The 16,637-nt window shown below is 34.6% G+C and overlaps 2 protein-coding genes and 2 non-coding genes across 4 annotated transcripts; all 4 read right to left on the bottom strand.

The window, feature by feature from the left end:
- Positions 1–206: 206 nt before the first annotated feature.
- On the bottom strand, positions 207–337 carry LOC146952486 (U6atac minor spliceosomal RNA). The gene has a single exon (XR_015025309.1). It is a non-coding gene; the product is annotated as a U6atac minor spliceosomal RNA (small nuclear RNA).
- Positions 338–2,089: 1,752 nt separating this feature from the next.
- LOC146952485 (mitochondrial metalloendopeptidase OMA1-like) lies at positions 2,090–4,904 on the bottom strand. The gene is made up of 4 exons (XM_085740889.1): positions 4,697–4,904; positions 3,836–4,292; positions 3,342–3,490; positions 2,090–2,913 (listed from the first exon to the last, which is right to left on the bottom strand). Exons 1-4 carry the CDS (start codon positions 4,810–4,812, stop codon positions 2,664–2,666), a joined length of 972 nt encoding a protein of 323 aa, XP_085597015.1. The 5' UTR covers positions 4,813–4,904; the 3' UTR covers positions 2,090–2,663.
- A 1,930-nt stretch (positions 4,905–6,834) lies between these two features.
- Positions 6,835–6,965, bottom strand: LOC146952484 (U6atac minor spliceosomal RNA). Its single transcript, XR_015025308.1, has one exon. It is a non-coding gene; the product is annotated as a U6atac minor spliceosomal RNA (small nuclear RNA).
- Positions 6,966–9,685: 2,720 nt separating this feature from the next.
- On the bottom strand, positions 9,686–15,194 carry LOC146952483 (mitochondrial metalloendopeptidase OMA1-like). Its single transcript, XM_085702484.1, has 6 exons — positions 14,908–15,194; positions 14,779–14,827; positions 14,085–14,216; positions 11,067–11,517; positions 10,595–10,743; positions 9,686–10,103 (listed from the first exon to the last, which is right to left on the bottom strand). Exons 3-6 carry the CDS (start codon positions 14,195–14,197, stop codon positions 9,854–9,856), a joined length of 963 nt encoding a protein of 320 aa, XP_085558610.1. The 5' UTR covers positions 14,198–14,216; positions 14,779–14,827; positions 14,908–15,194; the 3' UTR covers positions 9,686–9,853.
- Positions 15,195–16,637: the final 1,443 nt, after the last annotated feature.

The following is a 16,637-nucleotide window of genomic DNA, read 5'->3' as shown; positions in this document are numbered from 1 at the left end:
TTTTTTGTTTTATGAATAGTGTTGCTTGGTTGAGTTACTAGTTGTTACTACTTCCTTTTTACTCCACACATCTAAGTTTAATTGTATGATTTTGAATCCGAACTCACAACAATGACCTTGCTTACTGCGCAACCCTGCTGCTATCTAAAGGTACCACTTCAGCAAAACTTTCGAATTTTCTTTGTATAATTTAGACATATATTATCTTAAAAATTGGGTTATAGATCCAACCTGAGAGAAGTGGATAGCCTTAATCGAGGTGTGTAACAGGAAAGCTCGAAAGTTGTTCCCATCCCTATCAATGGAGATGTCAACCATCTCTCTTTTTTTAATTTAGACATATATTATGGTTTTCCAATTGTATTCAACATATATTGTGCTGGATCAACTTCATATAGTATAGCATCCAAAAGAAAAAACTTCATACAGTATCAACTTTTATATATATTTTTTTTATCAACAATTGAGATATCCTTTTATAATAATTCTCAAACTGGATACACTAGTTCCCAAAGGTTTTCCATTAATTCATGCATAAAAATCACAACATTGCCTCCTTCAAACTAAATTAGTTTAAAGGTACTTGAATTTGATAAAGGGAGCACTAATGTAGTCTCTTCTAACATTGAAAAATATTCTTCAAAAGACTTGCCTCCAAATGAAACTACCATTGATCTTTGACTTAATTACTAGTTGCCAATTAGTAAGAAGTTTAAGGTGGTGTAACTATTAACCTTATAAGGCAAAGTCTCTTGCGATCATTGCCTGACTCATGTGAAGTATATGATTGCTTACGATCAGATCTTACATGAAGCCTCTCAACCAAGCTACTCGTTTTCCGCTGAAGGGATACAAATTTTCATATAAGCAAGATACAAGAACACTAATATTATATACACTAAATCAGTCACTCTAAGTAAAACCAAGACTTACGTGAGAAAAAAATTGTAGCAGGCTAGTGTACTAGATTGACATATTAAATATGATATAATCTCATAGCTAAAATAGAGGGGTCAAAACGAGAAACACCATTCAAAATATAAAATCAAAGAATCTGAATCTTAAGATGCAACCTTGATTCTTCAAATGTTAGTTAGGAGGGCATCCTAATCTAATTGTGTAATTTCTATGCTATAATTGGCACCCATGTATGTAAGGGCATAAAGATTCTTTTTGATCAATCAAAATGAAAGCAATCAAATGTGACATGTTCAACTCTTCATTATCACAAGGCTTAATTAATGATTTGGTCCCTTAAGTTATTTGTCGGTTACATTTTGGTCTCATATGTTATTAACGTTACAATTTGGTCCCTTAAGTTATTTATTGGTTACATTTTGGTCCCATAAGTTATTAACGTTACAATTTGGTCCCTTAACTTACTTTTTGGTTTCGTTTTGGTCCCTTAACTTATTTTTTGGTTTCGTTTTGATCCCTTAACTCTAATAACATAAAGGACCAAAGTGGTTGACGGAGGAAGAGTTAAGGTACCAAAACGAAACCAAAAAGTAAGTTAAGGGGCCAAATTGTAACGTTAATAACTTATGGGACCAAAATGTAACCAACAAATAACTTAAGGGACCAAATTGTAACGTTAATAACTTATGGGACCAAAATGTAACCAACAAATAACTTAAGGGACCAAATCATTAATTAAGCCTTATCACAATATAACCCTCATGCTACAATTTTAATAAAATAATTAAGTGCCAAATGAAAACATTAAAGAAAAAAAAATAAGAAAATTGAAGCAATAGTTATTTTAAAGTATATCTTAGCATTCCTTATCACAGCCATCAGACCAATATGCCATCAGACTAGGGGTGTTCGCGGTGCGGTTTGGTTTGGTTTTGAGCAAAAAAGTCATCCAAACCGCGAGATAAAAAAGCATGCGGTTTGGTTTGGTTCGGTTGATTTTTAAAAAGTCATCCAAACCAAACCAAACCAAACCAATGCGGTTTGGATTGGTTCGGTTTGTGCGGTTTATCGCGAGATAAAAAAAATATTACATTAACTCTAATATTGCCAACTTGTTACAAAATAAACATAGGACATTTTATTTTGATGTTTATATGATATAATATTAGGTAAAACTTATATTAAAATAGGTAAAATTAAGAAGAAACATAAGCATGAAACAAATTATTGGGAAGTAAAGAAAACAAATTCATCACTGGAAATGAATTGAAAGATATGGAAAGGAATTATAATCGAACCTGATGGTGCAACGATGGAAAAATCGAATCAAAAGAGATTATTCTTGAACTATGTAATTGGGCTAGTACATATTTAAGTAATATTCATTATTCTTGCGGTTTGGTTTGGTTTGGTTCGGTTGCTGAGATGCAAACCGCAAACCGAACCGAACCGCGCGGTTCAGTGCAAAAGTCATCCGAATTCATCCGAACCAAGTGCGGTTTTTTGCGGTTTCGGTTTGGATTGGTTTGATTTGCGGTTTTTCTATTGGGTTGGTTCGGTTTTGAACACCCCTACATCAGACCACATAAAAGATCATAATATAACTACATATTATCAGATATTTCTCGGATTTTCTAACATAAAGCGTCTCTTATTTTGAAAACACAAGTCTAACAATCAAGTCCCACAAAGATCATAATACAACCATACCAAAACTAGTGAATGTGCATTCCTAAAGAATGAAATCAGTTAACCTCACTCCTTGCTCTTGCATCATTATATAGAACAAGAGCTTTTTCCATTATCTTAGGTTGAGCCAATGCTTTGGCTCTTTGTCTTCCTGATGGATGGGTACTAAGAAAATCTGTAAACATAAAATCATTGTTATGTCCGCTTAACTTTCCCATCTCATCGTAGACTTTAGGAGCCACCCGAGGATCATAGCCAGCTGCTGCCATTAGTAGAAGCCCGATGTAATCAGCTTCAAATTCAAACCTGCAAATTGTGAATAAATTTGGTTGAGAACAAGCATAAGCAGAGTCCACTTCTTACAAGGAAGAATAAGTGGCATAAACAGAGTCATTGCTCATAAATTCTTACAATATTTTTCCTCCAAGAATTTCTTCTACAACAGAGTCCACTTCTATATTTTCTCAATAATGACAAATCTGAAAATTCAGTTCAACTACCAATTGTATCTTCTTATTTATACAAGACGTGTCTAACAAAACCAGCAACAAAATCATTATCATCCCCATGCATATCTCTAATAAACTCACCTTTTCTTAATAATTATTCTTCTGTGTGTACACCTTCCATGTTCCAACTTTATTTATTTAGTTTCTTAAGCATCTGCCTTAAAAGCTCTATCAATGAAATGAAAATGAATGGTTTAGAAAAGAAAGATAATGAATTAATCATACCGCCGGTTGTAAGGTAGTCGATTGACTAGTGGTGAAACTCTTTTTCCATAATCAATGGTGACAAATATCTGAAGCATCCTAAGTATAACATAAAACCACCAGATCTTTGTCACCTTTTCAGCCATGTGTCGAGCAACAACATGCGCAACCTAATTAACACAAAAACCAACATAAACTAATAAGTCTCTATTATCATTAGCTAAAATTAGCAAGTCAGAAGGTACAAGCTCTAGGGTCTCCGAGACCTATACATATTAAATCATAGAACTAAATTCCAGTCCACAACTGCAACTGCGATCACAATATAAAACTTTAGAAATTTCCACAAAAACATCACAATCGCAATTGCAGCCTCATTGGCTACATTTGCCTGCATTTTAGTACAATACCAAAATTAACAATGAAGACGCAATCACGACCATAATTTAGAACCAGGTAGTAGTTTACATTTACTATAAAAACAAAGAGTTAGACAAAACAAAGTCATAAAATACCTCATGTGCAATTATAGTTGCTTTCTCTGCATCACTTGGAAAAGCCTTAATCAACTCCCAGCTTAGAACTATCTTCCCATTGGGAAAACATTCGCCATCCATGTAAGGTAAAAAAACTACCAAAACCTCCCAATTTAATCCATCCAAATGTGAAATGGTACACTCAGGGCTCATTTTCTTTATTTCTCTCTGCAATGCATCAATAATATTATTGAGAATCTTTGTAAGCCTAACACTTTCTTGATAGGTTTGAGGCATTGTAAGCCCTTCAAACCTTTGTTTGTATTCTTCAAAGCCCTGTGTTGCATTCCTCTCAAAAGTTGTTGGCAGACGAATAAAACGGGTTCGTTTCGTGTAAGGAACAGTTTCAAATAAAGAGCAAAATGTCTTGGGTCCTCCAATGATAAATGGATTGTGAAATTTGTTGTTGATTTTAACATTTCTGGTTGTGCCTAATCTATAAGAAAATGCTACGAATCAGAGAAACAACAACAACAAACAAAAACAACAACAACAACAACAACACCACCACCGCCAACTACAACAACAAAAATAAGAACAACAACAACAACAACAAGCAACAACAGCAAGAAGAAGAAGAAGAAGAAGAAGAAGAAGAAGAAGAAGAAGAAGAAGAAGAAGAAGAAGAAGAAGAAGAACAACAACAACAACAACAACAACAATAATAAGAACAACAACAACAACAAACTAGAACAATAACAACAACTTAGCTTCTTCCAAAAAACAGAACAATAACAACAAGAACACCACCACCAACAGCAGCAACAACAAACAACAATAATAAGAACCAGAAGAACAACAAGAACAAACAAGAACAATAACAACAATGGTGATAGAAACCTGGGTGTGGAAGGATTCTGGATTGATAGAGGAGTGAGTGGTACATGGCGTGATGGTAGAGCAGTGATGGTTGCAATGGAGTTGGCCAAACAATGCTGCTTCAATAACATCATCATTGAGAAATGAAGGAATGAATATCTTGAACTTTTGTTTTTTCTGTAATGTTGTCTTTGGCTATACTAGGTTGTTAGCTAGTTGGCCCACAAAGAAAAAGGTACGGGATAAGTGTGTTTTGTTTTTTCGTTTTAAATTGGAGCTATTTATTATTCCATGGTCACAAGACCAAATAAATAGCTTTTAGACACACTCACATGAAGAGATTATCTTCAAAATATTTAATTATTTTTTTTTATCGATTTTCATTTTATCATTAAAAAAATACTTGTTTATGTGTGTGTGACCAAACACTTTTTGTTTGGTCTTATGACCATGTTAGAATTTCTCTTTAAATTGATCCTTCATTAAAATAAACAAGTTAGTTTTTTAATATTTTATTTTGTAGTAAGTTATTTATTTCTTTAACCGTAAATGTTAGTATATTGTAGGATAAAGCATAATATATACAGAACTGAGGTTCGATGGCAGAGACAAAACATAATATATACAGAACTGAGGTTCGAATCCCTGATACCTTACTTTTCCACAATTAAAATGTGTGAGCTTCATCCATTAAACCATTTGACAAACAAAAATATTTTCTTATCTTTCAGTCAGAATTCGAACCATGGACTTTTACACTTTGCCTCCTTTAATCTTTTAATCCACGCTGACATCGATTGACCCAACTTAAAAAGAGATTGAATCGATCTAAAAAGTGTCAGCGTGAATTAACTATTGTTAAGAAATGCCGAACGTGAGTTGACTCCGTTGGGTCAATGGAATGAGCAATTTTGAAAGGATGAAGAGCAATTTTCAAAAAGTTTGCATGTGTTCTGGACAGGCTAGAAGCTCGCAAAAACAAGGTCCATTAAGCCAAAGCCCAAGAAAGCTAAATATAACATGGTGATGGAGCATGCGAAGTCTTGTGCGGATCACTGCACATGAGCACACCTTGACCCCATCTCAATCGTCCAGATCATCACCAACAACCTCTAAGATGGCGCCGCATCTCACGGAGCCTTTTAAAGCATTGTTCACGCCTATTGAAGAGTGACTCAACGTCACACTTCACTTTTACCACTTTTCGCAAATAACCACCTTTTTCTAATACTTACTTGAGCTGAGCGCCATTAGACACATTTCTCTCCACTGTGAAGATCCAACCTCCGTCCTACCGGAGCAATATGAACCATCTTATAGATTCATTGATCGTTACTGACCAATAAGTAAGAAAGTAAAATGATTTATTTTTCTAATGCATCCGGACACATTCGATTTGCTACACAGGAACGATAGGGGTTCATGGGCAAAAGATAGCATGTATTTATCTACGTATGTTATATATGAAATTACTATTGTGCTTTTTTTTTTTCATTGATGATTTTTTCTCCGATGATTTTTTCTTTTGATTCTAATAATATAGTTTTAAGCCAGTTTATGTCATTAAGTGATTTGATTTTCTGTTTTTTGTTTTGTCTCATGGTTCTTAGTGGGATGAAAAATTAGCGTCCAAAGAAAGAAGAATGTAATATAAGTTAAGAAGTTGGAGAACCCAATTGAAGGTGACTCATCAAATAAAAATAATCAAACAATAGTTAGTTACTGTGAACCATTAATCTTAATTGGCTTACAAGCATGAATTAAAAAAAAAAAATTGTTGCAAAAAGTAGAATAAGCTCTCTGGGTTGAAGTTGCCATAATCTCTTATGATCATTGTACACACCAAATCTCTTTCTCTAAGTCAAATTTACTATACCAAGTATAAATTTTGTATTCTTTCTTTAATAAACATGAAAGTCGTATTGATTGCAGTGAAAGTTCAAATTCAATAAACATGAAAGCATTGCTTCATTGATTAGAATGTAAAGTCGTACCAATTGTTACTACTTTCCTTTTGCTCCACGCATCTAAGTTTATTGGTATGATTTTGTGTCAGACTCCAACAATGACCTTGCTTACTACGCGACCCTGGTGCTATCTAAAGGTTCCACTTTAGCAAAACTTAGAATTTTCTTTGTATGATTTAGACATATATTATCTTAAAAATTGGGTTATAGATCCAACCTCGGAGAGGTGGATAGCCTTAACCGGGGTGTGTAAGAGGAAAGCTCGAAAGCTGTTCCCAACCCTGTCAGAGGATATGCCAACCATCTCTGCTTTTTCTTATTTAGACAATATTATAGTTTTCACATTGTATTCAACATATATTTGCACTGGATCAACTTCATATAGTATCGCATCCAAAAGAAAACTTCATATAGTATCAATTTTTTTTTATCAACAATTGAGATATCTTTGCTTTAAAAAAAAAAAGAAGAAAAAAACATTAATTGGGATCTCTCCTATTATTATTTAAAGTGAAACACTAACTTTAAAGGATATATAAATAAGCATATATTTCTTTACAATAATTCTCAAACTCAATACGGATACACTAGTTCCCAAAGGTTTTCCATTCATTCATGAATAGAAATCACAACATTGCCTCCTTCAAACTAAATTAATTAAAAGGTACTTGAATCTGATAAAGGGAGCACTAATGTAGTCTCTTCTAACATTGATAAATATATATCCTTCAAAAGACTTGCCTCAAAAAGAAACTATTAACCTAAGGCAAAGTCTCTTGCGATCATCGTCTGACTCATGTAAACTATAAAATTGCTTACGATCAGATCTTACATTAAGGCTCTCATACAAGAACAGGCTAGTGTACTAGATTGACATATTAAATATGATATAATCTCATCTAAAATAGAGGGGTCAAAACGAGAGACACATGCTAGTAGTCTAAAAGAATGACAGAAACATGCTAGTAAAGAAAACTTCAAGTACTAGAAAAATACAACCTTAATCATTGATCTTAGAATTCATAGATTATGTAACAGCCAAAACTACAGTGAGAAGAAAAATGAGAAAGAGATGGATGCTATGTTTTATTAGAATTGTGAACACTGCTATTACAGGAGTTGGTCATGGGAATTATATAAAAGCAATGTGCAACGGTTCTACACGATCACATATGATAATTCCTAAAACATAGATAAGTTTCCTTTATTTGCTGAGCTAAACATTCTGGTTAGTTGACTGATGTGAATGCTGCAATTAATCCTCCAATGACTCTCATCTCAGACGCGGTAAATGCGGATGCACACTTGTCTGCCATTAAGCAATGATGTTTACAAGGGTCTTGCACTGAACCATTGTATCAGGTAAAGAATGAAATGTTGTACTGGCGACAACGCTTAGTTGTTCCTCCTAGTCCCAACCTGATTCAAACTATCCTTCAGGAATTCCATTCCTCCATGCTAGGATGCCCCTCTGGTATTGCACGCACAAAGGCCCGCATTGCTTCACAATTCACATGGCCTTCCATGTCAAAGGATATCCGCTTATTTGTGACAAATTGCTTAGTTTGTCAACAAGCCAAAGCTTCTACTGCTGCACCTGCAGGGTTTCTGTAACCTCTGCCAATTCCGGCTCAAGTTTGGGAGGATGTCTCCATGGACTTTATAACAGGACTGCCACCCTCTAACGGCTTCACTGTGATTATGGTCGTCGTGGATCGACTATCTAAATATAGTCATTTTGCGCCGTTGAAGGCTGATTTTAATAGTATTAAAGTTGCTGAATCCTTTCTGCATAATGTTGTGCGTTTACACGGATTCCCTAGAAGTCTCGTGTCTGATCGTGATAAAGTATCTACTAGCTCTTTCTGGAAACAACTGTTCAAACTAAGCGGGACTACTTTGGCGATAAGCTCCACCTATCATCCTCAGTCCAACGGCCAAACTGAAGCTGTTAATAAGTGTTTGGAGCTTTATTTACGCTGTTTTGCCGGGGAAGTTCCACACAAATGGTCTAAATTACTGGATTGGGCCGAATTTTGGTACAATTCTGCTTTTCACTGCAGTATTGGAATGACTCCTTTCAAGGTGGCGTACGGAAGAGATCCTCCTATCTTGATTAAGTTTGACAAAGCAACTGCTAGTCCACTTTCTTTGCAAACATTGTTGGCTGAATGCGACACTACTCTGCAGTTACTCAAAGCAAATTTGAACCGAGCACAACAGGTTATGAAAAAGAATGCTGATATGGCTCTCTCCTCCCTCTGAAGCTTATGCTTTTCTAGTACTTTCCTTAGATTCCATCTTTTCCATTTCCTTCAATTGGCATAGCCATTACATCAGTATCTTCTTACAATCAATTGTACTGTTACATTGATTATTAGTACAATTTTCCATCACTATTTCACTCTGTTTATTTTCTGTCAATACAATTCATTACACTCTCCATGTATTGTGTTTCCTTTTATGTCCAACATATATCATTATTATTGTCCAAGGACAAATGCATACTGCTAATACAGAGTCATTATAATAAACCATTTATAATCATGACTACTGAATTGAGGATGAAAATCAATATTTCATCAAAATCATGTTTGTTTCAATATTGACTTCTTGCATGTTTGGAATTACGGTTAGGTTGACGAAATCACGGTCACACTGTGTTTTGTTGAAGTTCCGAAGTGTAGATATTGCCAAAATCACAGTGAGTAATGTGATTTCAACAAACTCACCACCAATCTTTCTATTTCTCCTTGAATGAAAAACAAAGAATCTGAATCTTAAGATGCAACCTTTGATTCTTCAAATGTTAGTAAGTAGGGCATCTTAATCTAATTGTGTAATTTCTATGCTATAATTGGCACCCATGTATGTAAGGGCATAAAGATTGAAGATGAATATTCTTTTTGATCAATCAAAATGAAAGCAATCAAATGTGACATGTTCAACTCTTCATTATTCGAATATAACCCTCATGTATAACTCTTCATTATCAGAATATATCTTAGCATTTCTTATATATCACTAACATCAGACCATGCCATCAGACCACAGAAAAGATCATAATTCAACTGCATATTATAAGATATTTCTCGGATTTTTTAACATAAAGTGTCGCTTATTTGAAAACACAAGTCTAACAATCAAGTCCCGTAAAGATCATAATACAACCATACCAAAACTGGTGAATGTGCATTCCTAAAGAATGAAATCAGTTAACCTCACTCCTTGCTCTTACATCATTATATAGAATTAGAGCTTCTTCCATTATCTTAGGTTGAGTCAATGCTTTGGCTCTTTGTCTTCCTGATGGATGGGTACTAAGAAAACCTGTAAACATAAAATCATTGTTATGTCCGCTTAACTTTCCCAGCTCCTCGTAGACTTTAGGTGCCACCCGAGGATCATAGCCAGCTGCTGCCATTAGTTGAAGCCCGATGTAATCAGCTTCAAATTCAAACCTGCAAATTGTGAATAAATTGGGTTGAGAACAAGCAGATATGCAGCACAGAAAAAAGCCATACCAGATCATTGTTAGATAGTCATAATAGAATGTTACAAAGTTGATATCGATGCATCAATAGAAAAGTTTAAGGCCACTGATCATGAACCTATCTATAAGGAAGAATAAGTAGCATAAACAGAGTCATTTCTCATAAATTCTTAAGATATTTTTCCTCCAATAATTTCTTCTACAACAGAGTCACTTCTCTATTTCCTCAATAATGACAAATCCGAAAATTCAGTTCAACTACCAATTGTATCATCTTATTTATACAAGATGTGTCTAACAAAACCACCAACAAAATCATTATCATCCCCAATGCATATCTCTAACAAACTCACTCTTCTTTAATAATTATTCTTTTGTGTGAACGCATCTGCCTTAAAAGCTCTATCAATGAAATGAAAATGAATGGTTTAGAAAAGAAAGATAATGAATTAATCATACCGACGGTTGAAAGGTAGTCGATCGACAAGTGGTGACACTCTTTTTTCAAAATCAATGGTGACAAATATCTCAAGCATCCTATGTATAGCATAAAACCACCAGCTCTTTGTTATCTTTTCAGCAAAGTGTCGAGCAACAACATGCGCAACCTAATTAACACGAAAACCAACATAAACTAATAAGTCTCTATTATCATTAGCTGAAATTAGCAAGTTATAAGGCATAAGCTCTAGGGCATCTGAGACCTATACATATTGAATCATAGAATTAAATTGCGGTCCACAACTGGAAATGCAGTCACAATATATTAAAATTTTCAACAAAAACGTCACAACCGCAATTGACTACATTTACTTGAATTTTAGTGTAATATCAAGAGTCACAATGAATCCGCAATCGCAGACGCAATATAAAACCAGGTAGTAGTTTACTATAAAAACAAAGAGTTAGACAAAACAAAATCATAAAATACCTCATGTGCAATTATAGCTGCTTTCTCTGCATCACTTGGAAAAGGCTTAATCAAATCCCAGCTTAGACCTATCTTCCCATTAGCAAAACATGTGCCAGATATATAAGGTAAAAAAACTACCACAACCTCCCAATTTAATCCATCCAAATGTGGCATAGATTCAGGGCTCATTTTCTTTCTTTCTCTCTGCAATGCATCAATAATATTATTGAGAATTTTTGTAAGCCTTACACTTTCTTGATAGGTTTGAGGCATTGTATGTCCTTCAAACCTTTGTTTGTATTCTTCAAAACCCTGTGTTGCATTCCTCTCAAAAGTTGTTGGTAGAGAAATAAAACGGGTTCGTTTCGTGTAAGGAACAGTTTCAAAAGAGTAAAATCTCTTAGGTCCTCCAATGATAAATGGATTGTGAAATTTGTTGTTGATTTCAACATTTCCTGTTGTGCCTAATCTGTAAGAAAATGCTATGAATCAGTGAAACAACAACAACAATAGTAACAACAAACAATAAAAAACAATAACAGAGTAATGATTAGGCAAAAAACCACCAAGAACAAAAACAACAACATAGCTTCTTCAACAAAACAAAAAAGAACAATAACAACAACAACACCATCACCAACAACAGCAACAACAAACAACAATAACAGCAACAACAAACAACAATAATAAGAGCAACAAGAACAAGAAGAAGAGCAACAACAAACAAGAACAACAATGGTGAACAAAAATGCTACGAATCAAAGAAACCTCAACAACAACAAAAACAATAACAACAAGACCACTGATAGAACATGAACATACATAATTGAGAGAAAGATTAGAATGATCTCTACACACTCACACTTAGAGAGGAAACTACAAAGGAATGATAAAACTCTTTATTATTGAATATGAGTGATATTAGATATTTGAGATATCAATTGAATACAAAAACTAAGTACTTATAGGCTAAGTTGAGTAACTTGCACTACAAGCCACTAACCAACTAACAAACTAGTTAGTTACTAGTAACTAACTAACCAACAAACATAGTTGGATTTATCCACAACTAACTAAGCTTAGAATATGAATTATACTTCAACACACCCCCTTAATTCAGATTCTACTAACATCTTAAATTTGGAACACCAAAAAAATATTCTTTCTAACTTTCACTTGAAGCACTGTGCTGTAACTTCCAAACAGCATTGTTACCACTTAACTAGAGTAAGCATTTGTCAAACCAAATTCCAGTAAACCAAATCAAATGGAACCTGCTGTTGTTTAGCTGCACCATAGCTTTCATTTGCAACACTCCAGCAACAGTTCTGCTTCTTATAACTGGTCCATGCCTAGCCACCTTGTTAAGCCACATTTTTCATGCAATTTGAGCATATACCTTTTATCATTAATTGTCTCTCCAGTACCCTTACATTCATTGTAAGGATGTTGCATTTTTCTAAACCATATTGGCACCAAAATGCCTCATGGAAACCATCATACCAGAACCTTGACAACCATAACCTGTCTCCACCTCATGCATATTGCTATTACCATGAGACTCACCAATTCCACTAGTACTACCCTCAACATCATCTCCAAGAGTAGAAATTATAGGTTGCGCCATTACTGTACTTTCCGAGATTCCCATTTCAGAAATCTTTTCCTCTTGAGGATTGCTATTGGCCTCACTACTTGTACTGTGCTGTTCCAATTTGATTACTTTATCCTCACCAGAATCAACTTTTGCTTTCATTACCAATAGTGTAATTTGCTTGACAATCTCTATCACACATTCGCCTTTATCACTTGTAACGGCAACAACTGTTTCATCAATTCTTGATGCACAATTCGATCTAACTCTCTTGATAGTGATAGAACCCCTCTTTCTTGGATTCTTTAACCTAACCGGCGTAAACATCACATCCAAGACTGAATTCTCAAGTGAATAACAACGAAACATCATAGCATGAATTGGTCGTTTAACATTGCAACCTCCTTGCAATTCTTCATAAAACAAAACAATACTTAAAATTAAATATGAACAAGAATAAATGTTTGAACCTTGTTCTTCTTCGGTTTCTGAATCAGTTTCTTGGTTTTCATTCTGTTTCCCCTTCATCTCTAAGTTTCTCTCCTGATTACATCTTTCTTCTTCAGCTCCTCTTTGAGCTTTGTTCAAAACAGCTCCACTGTGAGCTTTGTTGTGAACTTTCAACACCTCTTTTGCACTTTGGGTAGAAGAATCTACAATTATGGTAGAAGAAACCCTTTCAAGATTCACTCTTTTCTTTGATTTCTCGCAGGAAGCCATATCCTCCTCTTTTTGGATACCACTTTGGATCTTTTCTAGCAACCTTTGCAAACCAAAGATTTCTTGTATCCTCACTACCCACTTCTCCCAATTCTTGACTTGGGAAAACTCTTTTTCAAAAGCCATTATTGATACCACATGTACCAATAACCAAGTGCCAATCTCATTTGCATAAACCATTACCACCTCCGTGTTGTTGCTTGGTTGATAATGAACTGCATTCTCTTTGTGGAAGCTATGCTTGAAACCCCATGGATCATGAACCAGAGGCTCTGATGCCACTGATAGAACATGAACATACATAATTGAGAGAAAGATTGGAATGATCTCTACACACTCACACTTAGAGAGGAAACTACAATGGAATGATAAAACTCTTTATTATTGAATATGAGTGATATTAGATATTATAGATATCAATTGAATACAAAAACTAAGTACTTATAGGCTAAGTTGAGTAACTTGCACTACAAGCCACTAACCAACTAACAAACTAGTTAGTTACTAGTAACTAACTAACCAACAAACATAGTTGGATTTATCCACAACTAACTAAGCTTAGAATATGAATTATACTTCAATAACCACCACCACCAAGTACAACAACAAAAATAAGAACAACAACAACAATAAGAAGAACAACAACAATAATAAGAAGAACAAAAACAACAACAATAATAAGACCAACAAACAAGAACAAGAACAAGAATGGTGATACAAACCTGAATGTAGAAGGATTCAGGGTTGACAGAGGAGTGAGTGCTACATGGTGGCGTGATGCAGTGATGGTTGCAATGGAGTTGGCCAAACAATGGTGCTTCCGTAACATCATCATTGATAAGTGTGTTTTGATCCTTGATTAAAATAAACAAGGAATATCTCAAATTCAATACAAGTTGATCACGAATGGCACAATACACATACACACACAAAATAGCTTATGTCAAAACCAAAATGTATACATAGCAAAATATCATAATGGCACAATACACATACACACACAACAATGCCATCACACACATACATGACACGGACACAGACACCGACATATAATAATTTGAAAAAAATTACATAATTCAATGTTAGACACGTGTCACGCATTAGACATCCCTTCAATCAGAATCACCGGTGGGTCAGAGACTAACACACTAAAATTCCAAACAATGACAACACACATGTTAGCAAGCAATTTCTCAAAAGTTCAAAAGAAACTCCCAATGTTAGAACTTGCATATACATGAAGTAAAAGAACACAAGAGTTTCAAATACAAAATAATAGTTCATAAAAGTTGATTTAAACACATAAAAATCAAAACTTTAAGTTCAACAAAGAAACCCATTTTTCATTCTATAAAGAAAAAGACAGAGTGAAAAAGAAAAAGAATAAAATGAAAGAACTTAACAAACGTTACTCACTTTTTGAGCAAAGAAAATCAGAAAGGTTGACAAGTTACCTGCAAAATGCCTGAAAAAAGAAACAGAGTGAAATGAGATTTTGAAGTGATAAATAAGAAATGATGAAGAAAGGTAGTGCTGAGAACTTACCTCTGTGTTGAGAAAATGGGAATGTGAAGAAAGATTAGGGTTTCTTCTTCTTCTTCTTCACACAATCAATGTGTGTTGAAGGTATTTAGAGAGTGAGGAAGAAAAGAGTGTATGCAACAATTTTTATGATGTGTACGGAAAAAGAGAATTCAAGACAAAATTGAAACAACGGTTGTCCTATAAGGGTTATTTTCGTAATTGTACTCTCCTTTAATTTTTTTAAATTAAAATAAATAAATTAATAATTATAAAATTGGACATCTACGATAACCATTTAATCCTTTACATATTTCATTCTCGAGGGGTTTTTTTTTTTTTTTTTTTTTTTACATGAGAAAAAAAGAAGAAAGAAAGCTGAAAACTAGGCATGGCAACGGGGCAAGTTTAAGCATCTCCGTCCCCGCCCCCGCTTCCATGCACCCGCCCCCGTCCCTAAACCATATGGAGGGAAAAACTGAACACCCAATCCTACCCCCCAATGGGAACGGGTCTCCCGGTCTTGCCCCCACCCACGAAAACTCTATTTTTTTATAAAATGGGGTAATAGTCACTTTGATCCCTGGAATTGTAATGAGTAGTCAAAATAATCCTTCAATGTATCAAAACTTCAAAATAGTCTCTGATTATGCATTTTGTTAGTCAAAATAGTCCTTGATGTTAAAATGTTTAAATAATATTGTCAGATTAGTCCTTCAATATACTTACTTATTGTCATATTAGTCCTTAAAAGTACATGTTTATTGTCATTTTAGTCCCTATATGAAAAGAGTTAATGTGAGCATTGAAATGTTATTTTAGTGTCAAGGACTATTTTGACTAACATAATGCACAATCAAGGACTATTTTGAAATTTTGATACAATGAAGGACTATAATGACTAATCATTACACATTCAGAGATCAAAGGGACTATTACCCCTTTATAAAATATTTAAATTTTATTTTGTAGTAAGTTATTTATTTCTTTAACCGTAAATGTCAGTATATTGTTACGTTAATATTTTTCTTTCAGAATTTGAACTATGGACATTTACTCTTTGCCTCTTTTAATCTTTTACCTTAACTAAATGGACCTTGATTTGTTGTAGTCTGCAGATACATGAATTCACACAGTCAGTCGTTCGATCAAAATTTGGCGGCCCAAAATCCAATTCGGTATTTTTTTTAATATTTGAGTAAAAATTAAAATCTGCATTTTAAGAGCTGTTAGATTTAGATTCGGAAAGTGGGTTGTGTTTTATCCCAAAAAAGTTTGTAAGTGTTTCGACGGGCTAAACGCCCGCAAAAACAAGGCCCATTAATGCAAAGCCCAAGAAAGCTGGAAATAACAAGATGATGGAGCATGCGAAGTCCTATGCGGATCACATCACAAGAGCACGCCTTGACCCAATCTCAACTGCCCAGATCATCACCAACGGCCTCCTAAGATGGGGCCGCATCTCACGGAGACTGTTAAAGCATTGTTCACTCCTATAGAAGAGTAACTCAACGTCACACTTCACTTTTACCACTTTTCACAAATAAGCACCTTTTTAGATACTTACTTGAGTGGAGTGCCTATAGACACCTTTCTCCTCCACTGTGAAGATCCGACCTCCGTCCTACTGAAGCAACATGAACCATCGTTTAGATTCATTGATCGTTACCTGAACAGTCAGTAAGAAATTAGGAAAATGATTGATTTTTCAAATGCATCCGGACGCATTCGATTTGATACACTAACAGAAACGA

This window comes from Medicago sativa, chromosome 1 (genome assembly GCF_051527215.1).
Source record: "Medicago sativa cultivar Bolivia chromosome 1, Bolivia_mono, whole genome shotgun sequence".
NCBI lineage: Eukaryota > Viridiplantae > Streptophyta > Magnoliopsida > Fabales > Fabaceae > Medicago > Medicago sativa.
This window is presented reverse-complemented; position numbering and strand designations above follow the sequence as displayed.